The 27,469-nt window shown below is 45.5% G+C and overlaps 1 protein-coding gene across 2 annotated transcripts in view; it reads left to right on the top strand.

Annotated features, from left to right (window-relative positions):
* The window catches only part of MTAP (methylthioadenosine phosphorylase), a 53,517-nt gene extending 26,208 nt beyond the window's left edge, over positions 1 to 27,309 (top strand). For both annotated transcript variants that reach the window (XM_004581074.3, XM_058672122.1), the window contains exons 5-8: positions 12,639 to 12,741; positions 17,121 to 17,360; positions 21,954 to 22,076; positions 27,003 to 27,309. In XM_004581074.3, the coding sequence (XP_004581131.1) occupies positions 12,639 to 12,741; positions 17,121 to 17,360; positions 21,954 to 22,076; positions 27,003 to 27,041 (505 nt within the window). In that variant the 3' untranslated portion in view covers positions 27,042 to 27,309. The remainder of the gene's footprint in view (positions 1 to 12,638; positions 12,742 to 17,120; positions 17,361 to 21,953; positions 22,077 to 27,002) is intronic.
* The last annotated feature ends 160 nt before the right edge of the window (positions 27,310 to 27,469 follow it).

Genomic DNA, 27,469 nt, shown 5'->3' with positions numbered 1-27,469 from the left:
TCCTTAAATTTCTTGAACTTCTGTATGTACTTCTCATTGTTGATAAGAAACCTTATAACATGTGTTTTGAACTCTGTATCCCCCATTTTCTTGATATATTCCTCAGTTAACTCTGAGGTTGGCAGAGGGTTTTGCTCCTTTACAGAGAAGTCTTCAGTGATATTCATTGTGCCTCTGTCTCTTCTTTTGCTCTTGGTCATTGTGCTTCTGGTTATCAGATTCTTCTCCTTAGCACAGGTTTCTAAGCTGTGTCACCTACAAGTCTACAGTTTGATTTTACTTATTGTGTTTGGTACCCAACTCTTTGTTTGCATTCACTTGTGCCACTCCCTCCAGCGAGTGGTGTCCAATACAATTCACTGAGATCATTGAGTTTGCTCACAGCTCAGTACATGCATAGCTCACTGTTGTCCCTGCAGTCTCAAAGCCTTTTCCACACTGTACCAAATGGTACCTGGTGTGCCACTTGTGGAGTTCATCTATTGGCTTGGTCTGGGATCTACCCGGACCTATTTTGGGTAGAACCTGTAGGATGCCACATCACTGCAATTCACTGAGCCAGAAATGAATTCACTCCCAGCTAGTACAAGCACAATCCTGTCCCATAGCCTTTGCCTTGCTGCACAAAATGGCACCCAACTCAGCTCTGGTACGTGTTTGGGTTGTGAAATCCACCCTTTCGCCACCACTGCCTATTTGGGATCTGCTGCTCTTTCTCTGCTCAAACAAACTAGCAGGATGCACAGGTTTTTTTTGGTCTGATTTCACCTGCTGAGCTCCTGGTGAACTCCCCTTCCCACCTGGTGGTGCTGGAGTTCCAGCTGCTGGTTCAGTTCAGATCACCACTGGCTGGATGCCGCTGGGCTCTCTGGTCACTGCAATACCTCACCATTGTCTCTACTGCTTTCCTGTCAGTCTCGAGGTACCTCCGTGCCTTCAGGCTGTCCTGTCCTATTTCCTGGAATGAGCCCTCTGTGCTTATTAACTCTGGCTGATGTTTCTCAAACTGTTTAAACATATCCTTACCCTATTCCACCACCTTGATTCCCACTCATGTGGTTTTGATAGTTCAGTGGTGCTGCCGATTGCCACTCCAAGGATGAGGAAATCCTTCCAAGGTCATTTGGTTATTGTAATCCACCTCTGAGTCTCCATTGGCCTAGAAATTTGCTGTCAAGCTTCACTGGGGTAGTTGATTAGTTCTGCCCTCCATCCTCGGCAAACCTAACGGGGTCCCTCGTCCAGCAAGTGAAGCTCCGACACAGGTGCTTGCTCTTAAGAGGATTTATTGAAGGACAAACTAATTACATAACATAACAAAACAAGAAATCCAAGTATAATACAGAAGGGCAGTAACTACAGCGTATTTACAGGCTTCCTCTTCTACTACTCTACCACTACTCCTCTTTGTTCTTCTTCTTCTTTGTTCTCTCTCAAACTTAGGTTAAAACCCTATCAACAGCCAATTGCAACAGGGCTGCTTGGCCACGCATCAAACACACCAATCACAGCCTTGATCACGCACACACACACCAATCACAACTCTGATCACACACACACCATGCAGACTGCATGAGACCTTGAACCAATCCTCTACAACTTCCTAAAACTTGTTTACTGCCTTTGTGCCGTGAGAAGACAATAACAAGCGCCATCTTGGGGCATAGTCCCGCTCTCCACAAAACCAGTGGTGGCTACAGCTCAGCCCAGTCCTGCCCAGCACACACTCGCCCCTCACATACAACACAGGGAGGTGCAGCCCAGTCAGCCAGTAGCCCCCACTGGACCATACCCCCAGCTCTGTTAACCATGTAATCTTAAGAGGAATTCCAAGGAATGGGTGTGTATTTGCCAGGTCTTTGTTCTGATTTTTTTTCTGTCAGTCTTGTGGTTCAAGGCCTGACCCCCCTCCTGCTTCCCACACTCTCCCATGAACGGGGTGCATTAGAAAGTGATGCCCAGGAGGCCCGGAATCATGGCTCAGTGACTAAAATCCTCACTTTGAACATTCCAGGATCCCATATGGGAGCTGCTCCACTCCCCATAGAGCTCCCTGCTTCTAGCCTGGGAAAGCAGTAGAGAATGACCCAAAGCTCTAGCCATTGTGACCACTCGGGGAGTGGGTCAGCAGACAGAAGGTCTTTCTCACTGTCTCTCCTCCTCTCTTTAAATCTGACTTTGCAATAAAATAAATAAATCTTAACAACAACAAAGGAAAAGCGATAGCCAGGAATAATAGTTAGTGAGATTTTTATCACTGGCCCGAAGTAAGACTGTTTTTCCCCAGGAGCTGTTTTCTTCAAAGCACAAAGCATCCTTTCCTAATCCAGTGTTTAACATATATTTCTACACATTTATTTGTCTGGCTACAAGAACTGATAGCGCGGCCCTTCTTTCACCCAGCGTTCCAACTGTTACACAGGCAGACAACCACAGTAGCTTCCATAGAAGACTTCCTCTTTGCCATTATTATAGGGATTCAATTCATCATATTTATGATACAAGACTAAGAAGAAAAGATCTTCAGTGGGTGTTGTAGTGCAGTGGGTTAAACTACCCCTTGTGACACCAGCATCCCACGTTGGAGTGCCAGTTTGAATTATGGCTGTTGCACGTTAGACCCAGCTTCCTGCCGATATATCCAACAAGGCAGCACTTTAGTCCCTGCCACCCACGTTTGAGATCCAGATAGGGTTTCCAATTCATGGCTTCAGGTGGGTCCAGTTCTGCCTATTGCAGGCATTTGGGGAGTGACGTGAGACTAGAGAACATACCAATAAGGAATAAGATGTGACTGCCTGCCTTTCCTTTTTTCTTTTCTTTTCTTCTCTTTTCTTTCTCTTATTTAAAAATCAGATTGCACAGAGACAGGAAGATATTCCACCTACTCACTACTTGACTTCCCACAGCGGCCAGCACTGGACCAGGCCAAAGCCAGGAGCTTCCTGCAAACCTCCCTTCTGGGTGGCACAAGCCAAAATGTTTGGACCATTGTCTGTCTGTTGGCCAGGACCATTAGCATGAACTGGATCAGAAGTAGAGCAGCAGAAACTTAAACCAGAACCCATGCTGGGATGCTGGCACTGCAGATGGCAGCTTTACCCTTTAGGACAAAACACTGGCCTGAGGGAGATTTCTTTTTAGTGATGATCTTTATCACAAACGGTTTTTGTAATTTTGCAGATGACTTTTTTCCTCAGTGGTAAAAATATGACCAAACAATGAAGATTTATGAGCTCAGGGTGGGATCCTAACACCAGATGGCTTTTGTGAAATGCAATTAGCATGCTGGCCTCTTACTGGCAGTCCCTGAGTTAGGTTCTGCTTAAAGAATGTAGCACAGGAAGCCCTGCTTGGAAGGAAGGACAGCAGAAATTCTTGCCTGGTTCATCCCCCACATTTGTTTGCCCCTTAGTGTCCGCCTTTGCTAAATGAGGGAGTTGAATTGACTGCTGAGAGTTCTGGCGTCTTCCCTTTCCAAATCTCTTCTAAACATATTTTCTTATTAGAATTGGAAGAGGTGTTGGTACATTTTTGTGATGGAGTCTTACTCATCAGGAAAGTCCCGTGGTAAACAGTGCCGAGGGATCAGCTTTGTCTGTTTTATTTTCCCCTCCCAAAGACGTGGCCCTGTCTTGGGCTTCCCCCATGATGTCATCGGCTGAAGCATTGGCCCCGCGGCGGGGGCGTATCCTCATGGCGAGTCTCTCTCCAGGCTCTCCATGTCATCCCCTGCCTGCCAGGGAGTAGGTTCTTGACTTTTATTTATTTGAAAGACAAAGGATAAAGAGAGGAGACCAATCTTCCATCTCTGATTTACTCGTCAAGTTCCTGCAGCAATCAGGGTTAAGCCTGGGTGACGCTAAGAGTCTGAAATTCACTCTGGGTTCTCCATTTGAACGGCACCAGGACACAAGTGTTACGGAGGGACATGGTGCCTCGCAGGATGCACAGTAGCAGGAAGATGGAAACAGATCCAAAACTGGAACCATAGCCACTCTGAGATAGATGCAGGCGTCCCAGGAACCAACTTAACCACTGCACCTGATGCCACCAGAGAGGTGGAGAGCAGTAATGATGGCCAGAAATGGTTTTGTGGTAAAGAATTCTGCAAGCAGCCTGGGCTTCACTCTTTTTTTTTTTTTAAGATTTATTTATTTTTATTGCAAAATCAGATATACAGAGAGGAGGAGAGACAGAGAGGAACATCTTCCATCCAATGATTCACTCCCCAAGTGATCGCCACAGCCAATGCTGTGCCGATCCAAAGCCAGGAGCCAGGAACTTTCTTCCAGGTCTCCCACACGGGTGCAGGGTCCCAAGGCTTTGGGCCGTCCTTGACTGCTTTCCCATCCAGCAGAGGGCTGGATGGGAAGTGGAGCTGCGGGAGTTGCACTGGAACCAGTGGGTGTTGCAGTCCAGTCTGGTTCTGCCCAGCACACACTCGGCCCTTACATCAACCAGTGGGAGCTGCAGCCTAGTCGGAGCGACCCACAATAACCCCCACCAGGCCCACCCCCTACCCTGGTTCCCATGCTTGCCAGTATGTGTAGCAGAAGACCAGTCTGTCCCCCATCCCATTTTGCTCTTGTACTTGTCACTGGGTATTAAAGCTTAGTTCCATCTAACCAACTCAACCATCCAGCCCTCACAGATGTTGTTGAGTGCCTGTCTGTCTAGCCACCCCAGCCCCCGTCCTAGTTTTCATGCCCTCCCGCGGGAGTAGTGACCCAAGAAGGGGGAACCCACTTTTTCCCTCCCAGGTCTCTCTCACTCCCGGTTTATGCACTCTTTAGGTGGTTCTGTGGTTTGACTTGACAGAATTAGTTCCCAGTGCCAGCTGATGCTGCAGCTAAGCCCAAACATCCCTCACCCACTCTAATTTATGCTTGCACCAGCAGGAATAATCAGCCCAGCCTGGCTTTTCCCTGATCTAGTCCACATGCAGCGCACAGGTGTTCCAGCCTTGCTTAGTCTGGTCTGTCCCCATCCCAGCCCACGCTCTCCAGTGGGAGTAGCTGTCCGGCGAGGGGACCAGCCCCTTAATCCCCTTGCCAGCTCTGCCCCTCCCTTCCTGGATCTCACGTGTGCTGGTTGCGTGCTGCAGTCAAATCCAGTACAGGCAACCATGCCCTGGCATTCCATAATGTGTACTGGTTTTGTCGCGAACAAACCCGGCTCAAACCACACTCTGTTCTGGTGATTGGATTTGCCAGTGGATGACATGAACTGATTCAGCCTGGTCTGCCCCTGGCCCATGCTGAATGTGTGCCAGTGGGAAACTTTCCAAGGCCTATTCTGGGCTGTTTCCTATCATGCTTCTTGCGCTTACCTGCAGGGACTGTGTCCTGCCAGAGGAGTTGCCCAGGCTCCTCCATCAGAACCCCTCCCAATGTCAGATTTTGCACATACCAGGGGGTCCTTGAGCCAACCCTACTCAGTTCACCTCCTGTCCTAGCAGGAACAGTGGCTTTTCCTGGCTGGCTTTCACCCCATTCTGGTTCTTGTTTTTGGATGTTTCAGCCCAGCCATGGCTCGTCCATACCCACATACAGCTCACACATGACTTAGTAGGGGGTTGAGACCCAGCCTAGTCAGTCCCACGTCTACCCTGGTTCTCCATGACACCAGATGGTGTTGGGGTCTGAACTGGCCTGGTACATCCAATCCCAGTCCACACTAGTGCCTTGGGTGACTACGACTGTTTCCTAGATAGAACGCAGCCCCCATTCCAGCACCCGCACCCCTTGGTGGGAACCTCAACCCAGTTAGGGTGTCCCCTTACCTCCCTATTTGGGCCTGTTCCTAGCCGTAAATCGCGCACCTGCCCGTGGTTGCTCTGAGGACCAGTAGGTGCAAGAGCCTAGCTCGGTATGACTTGTGCTCCATGCTGGTTTCTAGTTTTGCTTGTAGGCTAAGGTTTGCTTAGTCCTGCCCAGTACATTCCGTTCCATTACCAATTTCATAGCTCAGCATTGTTAAGTGATTAGAAGTTCTTCAAAGGAAGAGTTACTGGCATTGGGAATCTTTAGAATTGACTCAGATCCCAGAAACAGTGCGGTCAGCCTGGAGCTACCTAAGCAACGATTCAGACAACCAATACTCCAGAGCTCCCCGGCCAAGCGGCCAGCAGGCCCAGCTCACCATGAGCACATGGTGGCTGGGATCGGGATCCGAGCTAGATGCTCCCTCCTGCAGCCCACAGCAGCCTCCCAGCTGCTGAAGTTAAAACCCGCAGGCCTGAGGTTGCGCCCCACCCAATCCCGCACCCTATATGGGATCTTGGCACTTGCACGTGAGGACTTTAGCTGCTATGCCACCATGCCGGGCCCTTGGGCTTCACTCTTACTGCCATCGTGTCAGCAGCTGTTAGTGACCCTTGAATTCTCAGAAGTCTCTGCCCATGACCCTCTGTCATAACTGATAAAGAAAACCCAAGCCCTCAGACGTACACTCCCAGTGTTTCTCCACCTTCACTCCTACCAGTCGCTTGCATTCTTAGTCATCTTCATGCTACAACTGTCATGGAAGTGAGTCCACTTGCGGCTTGTACAAGGTTTGTCCTTACATTCTGCTGTGTAACCCAGTTCTGTTAGTTCCTCTTCATTATGCATCTTGTTACGAAAATACAAGGCTGACAGTTTTTCAGTTCTTACTAACTGCCATCATCAGTTAATCCCATATGCTATGCACAGTTATTTTTGCAATTTAGAGGTCCAGAAATTTTGGACATTTGCAAATCATTGGAGCCTGTGAGATTTGAGCTCAGATAAATTTCCAAAACCTGTTAACCTCTACTATTCTCATCTGTGTACCTCGAGCTATTTTGCCCTCTGATCGTATTGGCTGCTAGATGCAGGGTGAGGTCCCAGCAGTCAGTCTTGGATTACAGAATTTGGAGTGTGTCTCATGGTTATGGTTGCTGCCCTCCCACTCCCACTTCTGGAATGCCACTGCTTTCCTTCTTAAGTTCATCACACTGTGGCATGGCCTTCCACACTGCTACAGACTTCCAACCAGTGTCACCCTCCATCCAGCCAGTCACAGCTGTGCCATGCACTCACAGGCATGTGCCTTGAAGCTGCCCTGTTGCCCCTGTCATATTGCCCTCAAGCAAGCCTGGCTTCCATGCACCTCCTGATGAAAATCACAAAACTACTGGAAACCAAGTGCCTAACTGCCCTCCGGGGACATGCCCTGGAAGTTGATCTAATCCTCATTGTTGAGACCAGGCAGTTATCAGCATCAGCTTAGTCCCAGCCCTGCCCAGGGAGAAGTGATGCCCCAAAACAAATTGTTATGTAGAAGATACAGCTCTTCCTGTAGTTAGATGTTGAGATTTCCTAGTTTGTTTGATCTCTGGTGTTCAAGACCTTCAACGTGTGCTTTAAAATGTCTTATCATCTTTGTTGTAAATTTTGCTAGAGCTTTCGTACTTAATAAAAGTCTGCTTGTTCATTTCCCCCTTACCAGTGACATATTAAAGTTTAATATTTGGTCACCTCTGAAAGTGAAGTCACATCGTCTGTGGACAATTCTAGAGTAAAAATGTTGAGCTCTCAGCTCCTCTGTCTAATGGGATAGAGTCGTGCTACTTCCCACTCCGTTGTTCTTTATGTTCAAATCTCCCCTGTCTCATTTCTGCCTGTGGAAGTTATTGCTGGACACTGAATGTCTTTGAAATGACATTGGTAGAGTCACTTCCTATAAACCATCCTGCTTTGTGCACAGCCATTCTGTTCTGCCAATAAATTATTGACTCAGCATTCCTGACTGGGCTTATTGTGGAACGCAACCATGTTCTGAAATCAGATAATTGTATGTCTTTCTAACTAACATTTTGCCCAAGAATAAGGACATTTTGGGAGATATGTCTACCAGGATGTGTGCTTATTGTTTCTGTGAGCGGCCTAAAGCTGTATGGGATGTTGTGAAACTATGAATAGATTTGATGGCTTTATGTCTGACCTGGAAAAATGTCCACAGTAACTTGTGAAGATGCTTGCTTTTATAACTCTTACCCTGCTTCTGACACTGCTAATTACCCCAGTGATAGCAAGCACCCTCTGTATTCCTTTATATCCCCTTTTACAGGTGAGAACACTGAAGCCCCAAAGAGGTGTCAGCATCTAACATAGTTAGGGTTTTTTTGTTCTTACCCTGCGGGTTAGCAAGATTTCATGAAAATCAATAGAAAATTAAATGGGGAACTATGTAATCTTGTTTATTGTGCTGTTTCACCTCACTGGGACATAAGCACCTGCTGGATTTCCCCCTTTGCTGTGGTGCCATTGCAATGAGAGAAATTCGTGCAGCCAGAGCAGTGGGAGGATAGGAATGAAGTGGAGCCAGTTTCTCAACTGTTCACTTCCTCCTGGCTGATGGACAGACTCGTCTCCATTCTTTCTCTATTGTTGTTCATATCAGAATTTCCTCTCATCTCTGCCCTTGTACATTGAAATGGCCATTGAAATGGCCATGGTAGAATCACTTCCTCAAAACTAGTGTGCAGCAAGTGAAGCTCTGCCCGTAAATCAGTGACTTTACACCTGTATGTTGGGGCCTGTTGTGCACATGGACCATGTTCTGAAAGCATCACTGAAGTGTGTAGCTGTGTGGTTTTTTCTGATGGGGAGACATGTGCTTTCCTTCAGTTTGCTTGAAAGGGAAAATAGTAATAAATGCTTATCTTGAAGCCAATTTGAGAGTCTTGTTTCCAGAAGCAACTGAACCAGCAGTTTCTCTGGGCTTTTCTTCTTTTCTTTTTGGAAGTGCCCAATGTTCTCTTGACTGTCCCACAGATTTGTCTTGTTCAACAACATCCCATTGTCTCCTGCACTCTTTCATAGGCAGTGTTGTATTTGTTCTGTTATGCACTGCTCTTAACACACCCCTCCTTGACAACTTTGACTAAGTTGGGGAGCCTTTGACTTGAGGCCCATCACAGTGCATCGTGTGACGCTGGCAGAGATGTATACCAAGGTCTGGCATGATAGCCTAGTGACTACCATCCTCGCCTTAAACGTGCTGGGATCCCATATGGGCACCGGTTCTAATCCCAGCAGCCCAGCTTCCCATCCAGCTCCCTGTTTGTGGCCTGGGAAAGCAGTCAAGGATGGCCTAAAGGCTTGGGACCCTGCACCCACGTGGGAGGCCTGGAGGCGGCTCTGGGCTCCTGACTTAGGATAGGCACAGCTCTGGCCACCACGGCTGCTTGGGAAATGAATCGTCAGATGGAGGGTCCTCCTCTCTTTTTCTCCTCTCTGTATCTGGATTTCCAATGAAAATAAAATAATTCTTAAAAAGAAAGAGAAAGAGAGAGAGCGAGATGTACAGAGCTTTCACGAACGGTAGTTACTCTGGTCAAGTACCACTGTCTCATTCAGCCACCATGTGTGCTGTGTTGTTCCCATCTTAAACAAGAGGCAACTAATGGCAGGCTGCAGAGATCCAGGGGAATTTCCCAGGGCCCACAGCTGGGTAAGTGGTGTTTGTTTTGTTTTTTAAAGTGCATTTGTCAGTGAGATCCAAAGCAAACAGGGAGACAAAGTAAGCTAGGAGGATTTACTGACTGGAGGGCAAGCCCAGCTAGCTGCGAGAGTGCTGTGCAGGCTGTGCTGGCGGTACGCTTGTCTGCAAGTTTCTTTCCCACCTAGCACCTGCTTTGGGTAAGGTGTCTGTGAGGTCCGTTAGGTGTGCATCCTACAGCTGTTCAGCTTATTGTGCACTCTCTGTGTGGTCACTTCAGGGCCAGTTCAGAGAGGGAGTAAACAATAACATGACTGTTTCGGTACTGACTGTTGCCAATCAATCTGTGTGTATGTGTTTAAGATATATTTATTTTTGTTTGAAAAAGAGATTTACAGAGAATGAAAGATGGAGAAATCTTCCATCTGCTAACTTATTCCCCAAGTGGTCACAATAGCCAGAGTTGGGCTGGTCTGAAAGCAGGATCCAGGAGCCTTCTCCGAGTGCCCCCTGTGGGTGAAGGGGCCCAAGGACTTGAGCCAGCCCCTGCCTTCTCAGACACATAAGTGGGGAGCTGGGTCAAAAGTGGAGCAGCCAAAATTCCACCTAGCACCTGTGTCGGATGTTTTGTCACGCTTATTTTTACCTAAAATTCAGAGTTAGAGAAAGATACTTCCCTTCTGCTGGTTCACTCCGTAAATGGCTACAACAGGCAGAACTAGCCAGTCCAAACCAGGAGCCAGGAATTCTGTTTCTCTCTTGTGGCTTCAGGGACCAAGGGCTTGAGCTGTCCTTCTCTGCTTTCCCAAGCCATAAGCAGGGAGCTGGATCAGAAGTAAAGTGTCCGGGACACAAATCAGTGTCCATATGGGATGCTGTTGCCACAGGTTGAAGATTGACTTGCTATGCCACAGAGCCAGCCAGCTCCAGTAAGTGTGTTTTTCAAATAAACAGCTGGTCCTCTACACTCGCCTGACAGACAAAAACAACAAGGGGACAGTCCTCCAGCGTAAGTTCTTCCTTGCTGTAGAAATCTTAGTTATGGTTATGGTTAACTTGTATTTCATTTAGTTATATTAACCATATCTCACACATGTGGTCATGTCTTGTTGATGCAGCAAATTATCACAGGCATGGTGACTTTAACAACACAAATGTATTGGCTTATAGTCCCACATGGATCTCACTGAGGTTAAAAAACAAGTCTCATCAGCTGCATTCCAGTCAGAGGCTCAGGGGACAGTCTGTGGCCTTGCCCTTGGCCACCCACATTCCTTGGTTCCTGGCATCGTTGACTTTCAAACCCAGGCATGCTGCCTCGAGTCCTCTTGCTCTCCCTGGCACACTGGCTCCTCTGCCCTCCTCCCGCATGACATTGTTCCCACCCAGTTCATCCAGGGTAGTTTGTTTTCTGGTTGGCATGTAAGGTTAACATATTTGTAGGTTTTTTTTTTAATCAACACATTATTTATTAACCAGCCCATAAAAATAATGAGACTACTTACACTGCGAAGTCTAGTGTACAGTCCAGCCTCTTGCTTTTCCTGACTTGCAAAAGCCAAGATATAAATTCTGGAACCGGGCCCGGCATGATAGCATAGCAGTTAAAAATCCTTGCCTTGAACGCACTGGGATCCCTTATGGGTACCGGTTCTAATCCCGGCAGCCCCGCTTCTCATCCATCTCCCTGCCTGTGACCTGGGAATGTAGTCGAGGACAGCCCAAAGCTTTGGGGCCCTACACCCGCATGAGAGACCCGCAGGAAAGTTCCTGGCTCCTGGCTCTGGATTGGCTCAGCTCCAACCGTTGCGGTCACTTTGGGAGTGAACCATCGGACGGAAGAGCTTCCTCTCTGCCTCTCCTCCTCTCTGTATATCCTCCTTTCAAATAAAAATAAATAAATCTCTTAAAAAAAATCTGCAACCAACCTTTCTTATCCTTCCAGAATGAAAGATGAGTGAATCAGAACAACAGAATGATTCTTCTTCCTTACTGAAGCCATTTTATGATGTAGAAGTTCCTTTTTGCTATTTTAAGTAGGGAAAGTCCATTCTTGAAAATGTGCTGTCCCACAACCAGAGCACTCTCAGGATTTGTGACTTGTCTGTGATTTATACTGACTCCACCTTCCATTATCATCAGATACCCTCGGGGGCGTCCGGGATGGCATTGGCTTTGCGGCAAGTGTCCAGCACGCTTGTTCCAGGGTCAAGAACCAGCTCAGAAAACGAAGCTTCTTTAAACAGCTCCTTTAACAACTGCTGGAAATTGTTGAATCTAGGTGATGAACAGATGAGGTTCTTTATACAAGGATACTTCAAGAAGTTTGTAGAAAATGGAATGCAAAATAAGTTTATAAATGGTGCAGAATATTTTGGAATCTTATATATGGGGAGGGAGTCTTCAAAACTTTAATAGATAAAGGAATATAATAAAATATGTGAATGAATTTCACACTTTTTGGCACCAAAATAAATCATCTTTTGCTCCAGTTGCTCCATGAACTTTCTGGCTTATGCTGTTACAGTCTTCCACATTTGTACTAAAAAATTTCCATGTTAACTAAGTGTGTTGCACAGCTTCCCTGAGCCCCCAGTTAAGCTGCACCTAACAATCCCCGAGTGGCCAACCTGTCGTGGCAGCCAGACTTGGCACTTTAATACTGTTGAGCATCATGATGCCTCCAACTCAGAACCAGAGAAGCCTAATGTCACGAAGGTGCTTCTTATAAATAATTACCTTTAGCCGTCCTGGAGCTGTTTGTCTAGATAAGGTTGGTCCACTAGTCTTCAGAGAATAAGCAAGTGGCTTTAAGAAAAAGACCTTGGTACAGGTATCTGGCAGGTAAGATGCTGCAGCCTGTACTGGAGAGGCTGTGTGAGATGTAGCTCTCCCACTTACTTTCCAGGTTGCTGATAATGTGCACTCCAGAAGGCAGCAGCTTCATGATTCAGCTTAATAACTGTTACCCATTTGGGAGACTTAGACTGACTTGTGGGCTCCTGACTTCAGCCTGGCCTGGCCCTGACAAAACCAACAGATGGAAGACTTCTCGTGTGTGTGTGCATGCGTGTGTGTGTGTGTGTATATTTGCGTACGCACACATGCTTTTTTCAAATAAAATGAAAATGAGTATTTTTAGCCATCAACCTTTTTACTTTAATTCACAGGACAACCACAAGACCTCAGACCTTCTATGATGGAAGCCATTCCTGTGCCAGAGGAGTTTGCCATATTCCAATGGTCGAGCCATTTTGTCCCAAAACAAGAGAGGTTTGTACTCCTTCTGGAAGGTGTTCTAGAAAAACTCAGAAGGGCTTGTGCTGGAATCAAGGTTTAGATCTGTTGGCTGGACAGGTGGTCTCTCGTCTCCCCCAAATCCCATCTTTAGGATGAGGTTTTCCTAATCACTTCCCTTTGCTAGAGATGCCTCTAGCACTCAACTGTCTGTGAGCTGAAGCACTCAGAGTTGCAACCTGCTCTTTGATTTTGCTGTCAGGATACTTGGAACACAATTCAGTGTGCACTGAGTCTGCAAACTGGAGCTATATTACCTAGGATTAGATCTCTGGCTATGTGTTATGGGACAAATTGTTTACCACTTCTGACCTTCAATGATGTTATTTGTATAAAGAATATAATGATAGTACATACCTTACAAGACTATGTGGGAGGTGAGAATAGTTTAACTACTTTTAACCATGCAGTTAGGGAAAATCCAGTGATGGGTCAGTGCTTTGTTTTTTTATAAAGATTTTCCATCCACTGGTGCACTCCCCGAGTGACCACAACGGCTAGAGCTGAACTGATCCAAAGCCAGGAGTCTTCTCCTATGTCTCCCACGTGGGTGCAGGGTTTCAAGGCTTTGGACCATCCTCTATTGCTTTCCCAGGCCACAGCAGGGAGCTGAATGGGAAGTGAAGCAGCTAGGACACAAATCGGTGCCCAGAAGGGATCCTGGCACGTGCAAGGTGAGGACTTTAGCCAATAGGCTGCCATATCAGGTCCCTGGTCAGTGCTTTTATGAATTGCATTATTATTATTGACAACGTCAAAATTTTCAGATTGAATTTTGGCTTCTTTCATCTTTGACCTAAATTTGGCTATTACTGTCCAACCTCTTTTCCAATATTGCAGTAAAATCTCAGAATTGTGTGGGCAGGCATACAAAACTTGGTATGGAAAAAAAGTTCTGAATCCCAACCTTACTTCCCTGAGGTTAAAATAGCCACTAGAGAGCCTGGTGCCATAGCCTAGTGGCTAAATCCTCACCTTGCATGCACTGGGATCCCACATGGGTGCTGCTTCATATCCCAGCTGCTCTACTTCCCTTCCACCTCCCTGCTTGTGGTCTGGGAAGGCAGTAGAGGAGAGCCCAAAGCTTTGGAACCCTGCACCCACATGGGAGACCAGGAAGAAACTCCTAGCTCCTGACTTCCAATTGGCTCAGTTCAGGCTGCTGTGGCCACTTGGGGAGTGAACCAGCAGATGGAAGGTATTTCTTTCTGTCTCCTTTCTATAAATCTGAATTTCCAATAAATAAATAAATCTTTTAAGGCTGGGGGGCACCAGAAATCTAAGATCCAGGGGCCAGTGCTATGGCATAGCTGGTAAAGCCACTGTCTGCAGTGCTAGCTTCCCAAATGGATGCCAGCTCATTTCGCAGCTATTCCACTTCCTATTCAGCTCCCTGACGATGTGCCTGGGAAAGTAGCAGAGGATGGACCAATTGCTTACTCCCCAGCACCCAAGTGGGAGACCCAGAAGTGTCTGGCTCCTGGCTTCAGACTGGTTCAGCCCTGGCTGGTGTGGCCATTTAGGGAGTGAACTACCAAATGGAAGATTCTCTTTTCCTTTTACTCTGACTTTTAAATAAGCAAATTTAAATAATAATAATAATCAAAGAACCATCAGTTGTTCTACAAGTGATGTGGGTTTTTCATCATAATCTCAAGTTTTAAAGATCAAAATACACATAAATACCTAAACTGCTAGTTATTCAGATCTCTTTAATACTCACATAGAGAAAACAGATGATTTTTGTTACCTGTTATGTGAAGTCCTGAATAGTCATGGAAAAACCAATGTGTGTGTAGTTAGCAGCAAGGACACCTCATGCTCATTGCAAAAATCTAGATCCAGAAATGCAGGCTGCAGGGAACTGTTTCAAATCCCGTACACTGACTCTGTGATCTCTGTGACAGCACACATTTCACTCGCAAAACAGCACATTATGTTTGTATGTGGATATATTAATGGTGTACATTCCTGGATATTTACAGATAGAATGTATCCGAGTACTAGCAGTTTTTACTCTGAAACATCTGACCAGGTAATAGACATGCTATCCAGGATGATAAGAAGTGCAGATGGAATTCTTACCTGTTTCTAAATGGAGTGAGCCTGGGAAGAAATAGATTAAGGAGAGAATATCTATGTTAGTATGCAAGCTAAGATCTCATGCCGGGCAGAATGCAGCGACTTAGCAGACTAGACGCAGAGGTGAGTGGGAAAGCACAGCGTTCTACCTAGAACACATAGCATTGTGGCCCTGTGGTGATGGTTTCTATTAATATAGTTTAGCCTCCTTTGAAACCAAATTAGTTAGTGCTAGCCAAGAACCCCACATGAACATGGAGAAAATGTTAGAGAAGAAAGTTGAATTCCAGGACCACAATACGCCTTCAGAATATTACTTTGCATATTTATTCATGGTGCTGCCTTTTGGTAATTTATCATAGGTGTTTTCAACAGGCACAGTGTCTTTCATGTACTGGTGAGGAGGGCTTGTCAAGTGGTGATCTAACCATCCAGCAGTTGTACCATAATCCTACCATTTAAGTTAAAGTCTGCCTTGATACAGGGTGATAAATATGTAAATATTGGGGCACTAAGTTCTTACCACCGAAGGAGAGACATTCTTCAAAATAACACGCCTTTTTCACTGTTTGGGTTTTGTGCCATCTAGGTATTACCTCTTCTAAAAGTGCTGTCATGCCTAGTCATTTTTGGAGGTAACCTGAAGCTCCTGAAAGTCCTGCCACATTGTGTATATTTAACCTGGTGATGTAATGCTGCTACTCCCTTTATGAAGTACTGGCAGTTTCGGTCATTCCCCTTTGATTACTCAAGATAAGGAAATGAAATCATCTTAGCCCCTAAGCTGGCTGCTTGACCCCACGTAGTTTGTATTTTCTGCTACCATAAGCTGCTGGTATCTGTTCTTTGGGAGTGCTAAGTACTGGTTCAGGTGAAAAGGCCCCCATGTCCCACACTGTCAGTTGTCACCAGCCGTGGTTCACAGCATACATCTCTGGAAGCGCTGCTGAAGTGTAGCCATGACACACAGCCCAGTGAGCCGGGAACTTAGAGAGTAGACTGGTTGTGGCCTAACTGGAGAGTAGTAGGAATGAGAAAAAGAAGAAATGCAGATTTGGGCTCTTTCATTTTTAAACCTGTACCCTTTAGGGAATAGTTTGTTAAGTATGATCTTATTTCCATTATTGATAAAGCAAATATGTATCAGCAGTTCATGGTCCATAGCTTGTCATGGTTCTAAGTATGGAATTGTTAAGGTTCTTATTAAGTGCTGTGGTGTAGTGGCACCAGCATCCCATTATGGGGCCAGTTGGAGTCCTGGTGGAAAATCTAAAGAATGTTAAAAAGAAATTCTTCCTATTTGTCTTGACATAGGGTAGCTATTTTTAGAAAATATTTTGCTTGTGTGGTTAATGCAAGTGCAAGTAAAACTTGGCCTAGACTGAAGCCAGTGAGTCACTCACTTAGTTATAGTATCAAAGAAACTTTTGCCCATTACTTTGCAGATTTTGTGGAAGCTACCAGGATTAATAATGTTTATAATACCAATTTGATATTGATTTTGGTATTTATAATTCCTTACTATAGATCTGTGCTTGGAAATACTTTGTCTTTATTCCTTTGTTATCCAATGTTGTTACTCCCATTATAAATATGAGAAAACTTGGGGGTTGGCATTGTGGTTCAGCAGGTTAAGACACTACCTATGGTACTGGGACTAAAATAGTTCACCAAGGCCCCTGCTGCTCCACTTTGAAACCAGTTTCCTGCTAATGCACCTGGGAAAGCAGCAGAAGATGACCCAATGAATTGGGTCCCTGCCGCCCATCTAGGAGACCCAGATGGAGTGCGAGGCTCCTTGATTCGGCCTGGCCGTGAAGGCGATTTAGGGAGTGAACCAGCAAATAGTAAATCTCTAGCTCTGTAGCTCTATTTTAAAGATTCACTTTTTTATTTTTATTGGAAAGGCAGATTCATAGAGAGAAGGAAAGACAGCAAGAACGATTTTCAGGAGATGAATGACAGAACTTTGTGTGTGATCTGAACTCAGCTTCTGGCTGAGAGGCAACTGAAGCCCAAAGTCGCAGCCCAACTCAGTTTCCTACAGTGATTAAGAAGTAAATGAGGTTCTAATGCCTAGTACTTAGGAAAGCTCAACATTTGCTCTTGCAGGTGTGAGGCAAATGAGTAAGGATCTAGAAGACACCCTTCTGTAGATTCTCACTGAGCGACTACAGTGAAATATCATCTTTAATGAATTAAGCATCAGAAATGAATAAATTGCTAATTTGTATATTTGTATATTTCGAGTTTATGGTTTCTCTCTTTTCCAGGTCCTCATAGAGACTGCTAAGAAGCTAGGACTCAGGTGCCACTCAAAGGGAACAATGATCACAATCGAGGGACCTCGTTTCAGCTCCCGAGCAGAAAGCTTCATGTTCCGCACCTGGGGAGCAGATGTTATCAATATGACCACTGTTCCAGAGGTGGTGCTTGCCAAGGAGGCTGGTATTTGCTATGCAAGTATTGCCATGGCAACAGATTATGACTGCTGGAAGGAGCACGAGGAAGCAGTAAGTGGAATTCTGACATCTAGGATGCAGGTCTTTGGGTGCCACAAACCCTTAAGAGACTGCATACTCTTCCTATTGTATTGGTTTCAGAAAGTACCTTTTTATAAGTTTTTCAAGTTGGATATTATCAAATAGTTTCCATAGGTCTCACTGGAATATAAGAACAAAGATCTTCATAGGAAAGAAAAAAATACTTTCATCTAAGGATCAACACTATATACATGTAGATGTTGGAACTCGAATTGAGGCTTAGGCCTTATTTTAAAGATGCAAGTGGACTATAACTTCCTTGTGCTGCTGTTTATCATATTTTATTTTCAATGGAAAACAGCCTCTTCCTAGTATGTAAGGAGTTTGTTTATATTCGTTCATTTAGCACACTTCAGGTGTCTGTGCTTGACATAGGAATATGATTGCAAACAGAAAAGGCTTGAAGGGGTCAACATTCTGTTTGTGGAGTTAGCGATTAAGCAAACCAGTGTCAAGAGGCTGTTGATGGCTGGGGAAAAAAAGTACTATTTTGAGATACAGGAGTACCTATCCAGTCGATTATTACCAAATATGTGGACACTGAGAAGCCTTCCTGGCTTACGTGGGAAAGACATGACTTGTAGAGAGAGCGAGATGAGACTTCCCAAGGCTGTGGAGACCCTGGTAAGGCCTGCAGACAGGGGTCAGTGAGGCTGAGGTGTAGTCAGGGAAGATGGCAGTGCCTGGTATTTGAGGACAGACTTCCAGAATAAATGTTTTCATTGTAGAAAATGTTAAGCATAAGCCAAAGTGGCAAGTAAGATGAACCCCAGAAGGCAATCTCACAGATTCAGTTATCTCTATATGTACCTCTTCCCACTTCTGTCTCCCCTGCCCTCATCTGGAAGTAAATATTTTTCTTAAAATGTATTTTTATAAAATAGCTATAACAGTCCTGGAAATACACTGAAATTACTTTCTTAATATAATCAAAGAACTACTAGTCACATATTCCCTCTAGTCTCATAATTTTGGTTTTTTGTTAGTTCTTTTTTTAAAGATTAATTCATTTAAAAGTCAGAGTCACAGAGAGAAGAGTTAGTTTCCATCGTGGAGTTCACTGTCCGATGCCCTCAAGACCCAGGGCTGTCCAGGCAGAAGCCAAAAGCTTGGAACAAGATCCAGGTTTTCCACATGGATATCTTTGACTCGAGTCTTCCCAGGATGCATTAGCAAGAGCAGAGGAGCCAGGAATCAAACCAACACTCAGTGATGGGATTGAGTATCCCACACATCAGCTCAACAGGCCATGCTCCAGTAGCTATCCCTGACCTCCTAACTTTCTAATTTTACCAAATATAATCCCATTGTACTTTGCTTATTTGTCTATTTTATTTGGCAGGCAGAGATGGAGATTTAGAAAGAGCATGCACATGGAGCAATGCACTCCTGTCCACTGGCTCAACCCCCACATGCTCACAAAGGCTACGGCTCATGTGGGAGCCAGAAACGTGATCCAGCTAACCCATACTAGTGCAGGAACCCAATTATTTGAGCCATCACTGTGGCATTCCAGGCCGCATATTAGCAGAAGCTAGAATTGGGATCCAGAGCTAGGACTCAAACCCCGAAGTCTGCAGAGTGGATGCCTTGGTGTCTGGAACACTGCTAAACACCTGCTTCCACACACACTGTATTTTAATCTTACATTTCTTTTAATCTAATATTTCCCCTGTAGAAACCATATCATTTGTATGACATTCATCTGACTTTACAACAGTGGAAAGGCATAAAACAAGATACAGAATTTTGAAGTTAGGAAGAATTTAGGGGACGTAGCACCTCCAAAGAGCCCCTTACCACCATGTCTGAGAAATGCTTGCTGTCAATGAACACAGTCTTCTTTTTTTTTTTGTCATGAATTTCTTTATTCTAATAGTGCAATAAACTGTTGCTAAGTGGTAAGATACTTTTCTCCAAGAGATTTGCAAATCCTGACTTTGTTACAATATAATACCTGGTTCAGCAGCTTTGGTAACCAGAAGAACAGCTCAGCCTCATGATGTTGACTGATTAATTGGAAGTCGGCTTCCATTTAATAAGAAACTCCAGCCCTGCCACTCCCTGAAAGTAGTTTGCTCCCTGCTGATGGCTCTCTGCCTAGTGCAGAAACATGTCTCATTCTTTGCAGAACTGCTCATTTTTCATGGTCCAAATAAAAGTTGGAGAGCAATTAATCCGAGCAGAGAAACTAAACTCTGTGGAAGTGGTAAGGCATAAAGATGAGGAGTATTAAATGCCATGCATCAGGAGGGACAGTGCTGTAGCACGCAGGTTAAGCTGAAGCTTGTAGCACTGGCATCCCATTTGGATACTAGTTCAAATCCTGGCTGCTTCATTTCCAATTCAGCTCCTTTCTAATGCGTGTGGAAGAACAAGGGAAGATGGCGCCGATCACTGGGCCCCTGTGAAACCAGGAAGACATGCCTGGCTCTTGGCTTTGGCCTGACCTACCAAGGTCATTGAAACCATGTGAGGATTGAATCCTTCTCGGTGACTCTGCCTTTCAAGTACATAATTTTTTTTTAATGCCATGAGTAAGGCACGGATAAAGAGGGCATTATCTAAATCACACATGTGTGTCTTTATGCCTTAAACCAGATGTGCAGCCTGGCATGGCAAGGTTGCCTAAACCCTTTACCCCTTCAGATGTGAGTTGTGATGCTAGTTCTGTTTACTCTTCTGTAAGGTAAAAGCTGTGGTGGTTGTGACTCAGAGCTTACAAGATTATTGGGAGAATTAAACCAAATGATCCATGCGAAACACTCACAGTGCTGACTCCTCTGCTGGTGCTCATCATGGATGCTTTGTTGGAATCAGAGGAGCGGTGTCGGGGAAATGTTTTCAAAGACAGCAGCTTGTGAAATTAGGTGGATAACCCTGGAACAGAAAGTTAGATTTTATTGTAAAGTTAATAGAGAAGGGTTTTTTAGGAGACCAATAGTAGGGACAAGGAAAAGGTCAGGGAAAAAAGAAAGAGGTCTTACTCTACATAGATGTTATCATCCCAGAAAAGCTGTAAAGAAATGACTAAATAAATAAGGTAACTCTCATGAATGCTTTGTCCCCCTGCATTCAATGAGTCAGCTTTCAACCTGCCCTTACATGGGCTTGGCAGGTATCCAACTACTCACTGCTGGTGTTCCCATCGCAGTGAACTGCCCTGTCTCCTGTGGTGCCAATTGCTTTTTCTTTCTAAACACATCACTGTGAGACAGATCTGGATTTCCTAATAGCGTAGCAAAAAAGAAAGTAAAGTTTATGTCTCTGGATCTTGGATTTCTTCTAAGCATCACAAGTACTCTGTATCTGGTGACTAATTTTATATTCACAATCCTCAGCTTTTCTTTTTGAAATGATTTCAGTCATACACCAAAGCAGACAATTGTATGCACTTTCATGAGTCCAACATTCAGCTTCAGCCCCTATTGTATCAACTGTTACAGCCAGCCATATTTTGTCTGTACTTTTCATCAGTGACTTTATATGTGAACACTTGAGGAGCTATCTTACATGATCACATTGGTCACAATCATACCTCAACAATGATTCCTTAATATACTCAGGCTTCTGAATATATTAAGTTTCTGTTTAAATTTCCTAAAGTGACTTTTTTCCTTTCAAGGTTTCTCCTGAACCAATTCATTTTCCTCTTGAGCCTCCAAGGTCTAAATGACTGGAATCACCTTAGTTTACCAGGTTTCTCAGCACCCTGTATTTCTCTGTAAATTGGTAACTAAATCTAGAGGCTTGATAAAATTGAGGCATAATAAGCAGTATTTTGTTATTCCACCAGAAAGAATATAATGAGTACTGTGGCCTTTTTTGTTTGTTTGCTTGGTTGGTTTTTTACATTAACACCCAGTCTGTTCGTTTAGAACTGGAAAAAAAAAGGTGACATAGGTTTTCCGGTGTAGTAGGACCTATTCTGTGGCTATGAGGGAAAAGCAACATCTTGCAGAGCTTGTTAACCCATTCCACTTCGGAGATACTTTCTCACACACGTTAAGAGCCATCTGTGCTATTCTGAGATGCCACTGATTTCTGTAAGGCTTTCCCCTAGGTTAAAGACCATCTTGATAGGTAGGGAACTTGGATTAAGGATTGAATCTAGGGTAAACTGGGTTTGCCAGATCAGGTTTGTCTTAGTCCATTCACGCTGCATTTACAATCTCCAGGCTGGGCAGCTTTGAAACAATGTAAGTTTATTGCACATTCTGGAAGTAGGTTGGGAGTCCAAGATTCAGATACTTGTCAATTCACTGTCGAATGACGGCTTACTTTCTCAAAGCTGTCTTCTCACTGGGCCCCCACCAGGACGTTGTGCGGGTTCTCTGTAGCTACGCTTGGAGGGCACTATCCCCTGCCTTTGGCAGCAGTTCTCCGCTCAAATGCCCCCTCTCCAGATGCCCTCGTCTTGGGATTGGCATGCAAAGGAATCTGAATTGTGATGAGAGGAGGAAACAAACACCCAGACCCTGGGGAAGCTAAGACTCTGAGGAATGCTCAATGGAAGCATCAGAATTGTGACCTGTAATAACATCCTGGACTATTATCTCCTAGGTTTCAGTGGACCGGGTCTTAAAGACCCTGAAGGAAAATGCCAATAAAGCCAAAAGCTTACTGCTCACTGCCATTCCTCAGATAGGGTCCACAGAATGGTCGGAGACCCTCCATAATCTGAAGGTAAGTGTCCGCAGACCTCTGCAGGAGACACCTGCATACACCCGCAGCCACCTTTCATACTGCACGCTTGGTCCATCCCCTCACATCTTTTATGCTAGCCTGCAAGCGTGCATGCCGTTTACTGTCATACTGATGAAACTGAGTTGCTGTATGTTCTAGTAGGTAACACAAAACCATGGGAAGTTGAGGAGGAGAGACTGTTAGTAATCTGTGTACCAGGTTTTTCACATAGTGCTGCCTGCAGTGAGGCAAGGTTAAGGAGGTTGTATAGATGCTAACCTTGCCTTGGGGTTGGTATATAAGTGAGCCCTAGTGGATGGAAGTAAGTGGTTATGAGAACAAGTATTACTTCAGAAGCTGGATATGCTTCCCCTGTGTAAGAATTTTATTGATGAAGCTCTTTCCTCTTTGGCAAGCCTTTATAGCCAAAGGAATACCAGGGCATATCTGCTTGAGGTTAATGCTGCATCAAGCAAAAATAATGGTTAATAATAAATATGGGATGGGCTGCAGGTGGGAAACTTTCCAAATCTACAATGAATTCCCAGAATACAATTGAAATTGACTGTTGAACTCAGAAAACCATGAATTTGCTTTTGGACATTTTATGACGTTTGATTAACCTCGTTAGATAAAGAGTTGCCTCAAATTGAACATATTTTACATTCCCCTGGCATCCAGAGTCAAACATATCAGGAGGTGTCCTGGAAAACAACCTATAGGTCTTGTGGCAACAGTTGGAAAAAAACATCTGAAGGATTATGGGAAGCACTCCCTACCTGAATTACCCAGTAGCTATGGAACCTCAGCATGATGAGGACAAGTGATGACACGTGACAGAACCAAGATACACTGTCTGTTGACTAACATGGCATAAATGCCACTGTGACCTTGGAACTGATCTTGCAAGTTGGGACAAGCAGACTGTGGCACACCACTCTCACGAGGATGTCTCATTCTTCAGAAGTGACAAACTTAGGAATGCTGGAATTTGCAATTCATTGGGAAACGTGTCTGTTAGTTTCAAAACGTTATACCCAGGAGATAAATGTTGCTTATTGAAAGTGTCATTTAATCAGAAGCTCTTCCCCATGAAGAGCTTAACTGAAATACAGGAAGGCCTTTTTAGTAGAAATAAGGTTATGAAGAAAAGAGAAATTCTGAGAATTAGGGAATGTCAGTTAAGTGGCTTTTTTGTTCCATTGTACTGAGTATATGGCAGTAAGTGGCACAGCTTTAGCATGCGTTAACAGTCACATGCTGGTTTGCAGGAAATGACTCACACTGTTCCTGCTGCTGGGCCAATGTAGATGTAACCTTATGTACAAAATGTGATTTTCTTTATTTTATGTTTCCCACCTGTCCCCACTTTTTTCATTCTCTTAAATATGAATTTGTCAAGCAATTTCAGCTTCATTTTAAGTAAAAGAATGTAGATGGTAGAATTCAGTGTTCTATCCTTTAGTGAAGTCTCTGAAATTGTGTGGTTTTAAAAGAGGTTAATAGGTATAGCTTTGGTCAGATTGTCAAAGGGAGATATTTGTTCTAAGGGACCAAATTGAGAATTGCTGCTCCTGCCACACTTGTGTGTGGCTTGGGAATCACTGTCCCGAGGACCTTATTCTAGGCCCCATTTTCAGGCCTCTGAACACCGAGGTATAGGTCACTCATTCACACACTAATGTCAGAAACACTTGAAGAGCACCTAGTGTCAGTCAAGCTGTGGCTTACAAAGGTCCGTAAACACTGCTTTATGACAAAAAAAAAAAAAAGCCTGGGCTGGGCCAGGCTGAAGCCAGGAAACTTCTCCCTGCTCTCCCATGTGGATGACAGGGGCCGAAACATTTGGGCCACCCTCTGCTGCTTTTCCCTGGATGAGAAGTGGAGCAGCTGAGACACGAGCCAAGCAGTTTTACCTGCTACAGCAATGGCCCCAAGGTCAGCATTCTTAACCTCATTTCGTAAGAGAGGGCAGTGAGGAACCGAGAGTGGAGAGATGACTCTAAAGCCCCAGATCCACCAAGTGGTTTCTTTTTTTTAATCAGCTGTGCTGCCACACTGATATAGTTAATACAAATCCATCGTGAACCAGGCCCGGTATTCTCACTGGTTATTGGCTGCTTTTCTCCCATTAGTGTGACACTTGCCTAGGCAAGCAAGACAACCTAGGTAGTTGTCTACAGCTGGGGTCTTTTTTTTTTTTTTTTTAATTTTTGATGTTGTTCACATAGTTTACAAGAATGCAGGCTCATGGGGATCATCAAATAGGGTGGGAAGGGTTGCGGTATCAGTATGGGGGAAGATGGATGGGATTAATACCTCCAATTTTCCTTTTCTTCCTCTTTTTCCTATATGGGGTAGACAGAAGGATGGGGAGTGGGCTACCCCCAGCTTCCAACACACCAGTAGGAACTGCAGCCTAGTTGGGGTGACCCTGAATAGCCCACATCAGACCCAACCCCAGCCACAGTTCCTATACCTGCCAATGTGTGTAGCAAGCTTGCCCATGCAGTGCTTCATCCCAGTCTCTCATATACAACTATGGGTGTTGCAACTTAGCTCAACTCTTCCAACCCCATGAACCAGTCCACACCTATGCCAATGGTGTTGCTGCCTCATTCAGCCCAGCCCACCCCTGGTTCTCATGCCAGGTAGAGCTGCAGCCTAGCAGAAGAGTGCTCACACTCTTCCTACTAGGTCCAGTCCTAATCCTGGACCTTGCACCAGGGAGTACTACGATCCAGTCTGACATGACTTGCACCCTGTTCTAGCACTTCGGCAGATGCTGCAACACAGTCCAGTCAGTCAGTACTTACCTTGGCCCTTGCTTGCGCCAACAGATACAGTGACCTGGCATAGCCCAGCCCTCTCCCAAACTCAGCCCACCTGCAGGCCTACAGTTACTGCAGCCCTGCCCAGGGTCTATTGCACCTCGATCTTCCCAGTCCCAGCTCTCATGCTCACCAGTGGGAGCAGTGGCCCAGCAGGGGAGCCCTCACAGTACCCCCACCAGGTTCACTCCTAGCTTGGGGTCTTGTGTGTGCTGGTGGATGCTACGTATGCTGATGGTTACTATAGCCTGGACTGGACTGTGACCAGTTTAGGTCTCGTGCTCTCTAGCCAGGGAAGTTCTGCAAGATCTATCAGAACATCTTCCAGTCACAGATCTCGCATACAGCAGTGGGTATTTGGCTTTGCCTAACTTAGCCTACTTCCAGTTCCCACCTTTGCCAGCAGATACTGTGTTCTTGCCCAACCAACCCACACCCATCTTGCCCTTACTGGTGTGTGCTAAAGCCCAGCTCTGCCTGGCCCACCCCCAGACCCAGCTCTCATCCACATGTCATAACCTGGCCCATCCCATCTCATACCTACTGTTGCTTTCACAAGCACCAGCAGGTACTGGAGCCTAGCCCAATCTGGCACATCCCTAGAACCCAGCCCACACACATGCCAAGAGATATAGCCATGTTCAGCCAGGTCCATCCACATTCCAGACTCTTGTGCTCACCAGTGGGAACAGCACAGTAGGGGCATTCCCTTAGCTCCCCTACCACAGCCACAGATCTTGCACATGCCAGTGGCTACTCTGACCCAACTTGTCATGGCCCAATTCCCGAGTTGGCCATTGCCATTGGATGCTACAGCATAAGTCTGCCCAGCCTGCCTGCATCCCTGGCTCCCATGTAAATTGATAGGTGTGATAGCCTAGCCCAGAATGGCCCACATGCTGTCCTGGCTCCTGTGTATGCCAGTGTGCTACAGTTTGGCCTAGGCTTGTTCAGTCTGCCCCCCACCCCACACACCTTCCAACAAGTGGAGCAGCCTTGCCTGGTCTGGCCCGTACCCAACCCTGACTCATGCTCACCAAGAGGGAGCTACACCCCATTAGGAGAGTTCCCCAAGTTTCCCCACCAGACCCACATCTCACAAACTTCTGCAGATGCTAGGCCCCTACCCAGCATATCCCATCCCCAGTCCTGGCCTTTGTGTGTGTTGCTGGACATTGAAGTTTGGTCTGCCCCACACCCAATTCTAGGGTGTGCCTGTCGGTGCAATAGCCTGGACCAGCCTGGCCTGTTCCCAATCCCAGTACCCATGAGTGCTGGCGAGTTCTGTGGTCATGCCTAGATCAGTCCATCACCATTCCCAGCTCTTGAGCAAATCAGCAGGCATTGCACTTGCACAAAGGTAAGCCCAAAAATCCCCCACAGAATCTACATACAGACCCAGATCTCTCGTGTGCTGGGTAGTGTCATGGCCCACTTCCTTCCCTGGCCCTCCTTAATGGGTACTATGCTCAAGCCCTGCCAGGGAAGTCCCCAGCCCTAGCTTTCATGTGCACTGGTGCGTGTTTGTTATTATCAGTTAGCCCAGCTGATATCACCATGTGAGTGGGGGCATTGGTCTGACCCAGAAAGGTCCTCCTATTTCCCTCCTCAAAACCACTCAGTCTCAGCCCCTTTGCTTACCTGCAGTTGCAGTAGTCTGGTCAGTGTAAGTCCCCCAGAAGTCATTTCTCACCTGTAACGTACTCCCTCATCAGTCCTCCCTCCCCATATCCCCTTTCCTGAGCAATCCGTAGCCCCCATGGCAGCAAGCGTGCAGATCTCTGAGCCTGGTCTTCTGGTAGTGTGGCATGCGGGCCTGAGGCTCTGCCCACCTTCCTAGGGCCCACACACACTCATGTGCAGGTCCCTAGACCTCATCTGCTGGCTTGCTAACATATGCTCCCCACGTATCTTGAGAAATAAAAATAGAATAGGTTAACTGTGCTGGCACACTGGTATAGTTAACACAAATTTGGCATTAACCAGGCCTAGAATGCTCACCAGCTTTTCTCCCAGTGGTGTAACTTGCTTAGCTACAGGCTTTTCAGATAATTACAGTCAATGCTTATCTCTGTACCTACTTTTTTCTTTTCAGAATATGGCCCAGTTTTCTGTTTTGTTACCCAGACATTAAAATAACAAGGCTGCCTAGGAAAACAATGACTTTTTAATTGCAGTTTCTAACTACTTACCTTGGGGGGAAAAAGTCATAGGAAAGATGTGCAGCTTTCACATGCTTGCCTGGGAAAGAAAAACGTGTAGGAAAGAGTGCACGGCAAGTGTTCAAGACTCCTACTGGAAGATCAGAACCGTTTCAAAACCTGGGAGAAGACGCAAGCGCCCAGAACAGATTGGGGGAAAATCCTGTGTTCTACAATAAAATAAAATACTATACTCCCCTCCATCTGTTAAATTTGCAGTAATAAAGGGTGGTGAGTACTAACTAGTTTGCTGTGTTACCAACAACTGTGAAGAAATGAGACTCCTTGGCTGTGTATTGCTGTGACTGGAAACTGGTGCAATCATTTGAAGGGCAGTTTGATAAAATGTATCAAAAGGCTC

Source organism: Ochotona princeps, chromosome 14 (assembly GCF_030435755.1).
Source record: "Ochotona princeps isolate mOchPri1 chromosome 14, mOchPri1.hap1, whole genome shotgun sequence".
Lineage (NCBI taxonomy): Eukaryota > Metazoa > Chordata > Mammalia > Lagomorpha > Ochotonidae > Ochotona > Ochotona princeps.
The sequence above is the reverse complement of the archived record's forward strand: the minus strand, read 5'-3'. Positions and strand labels throughout refer to the sequence as shown.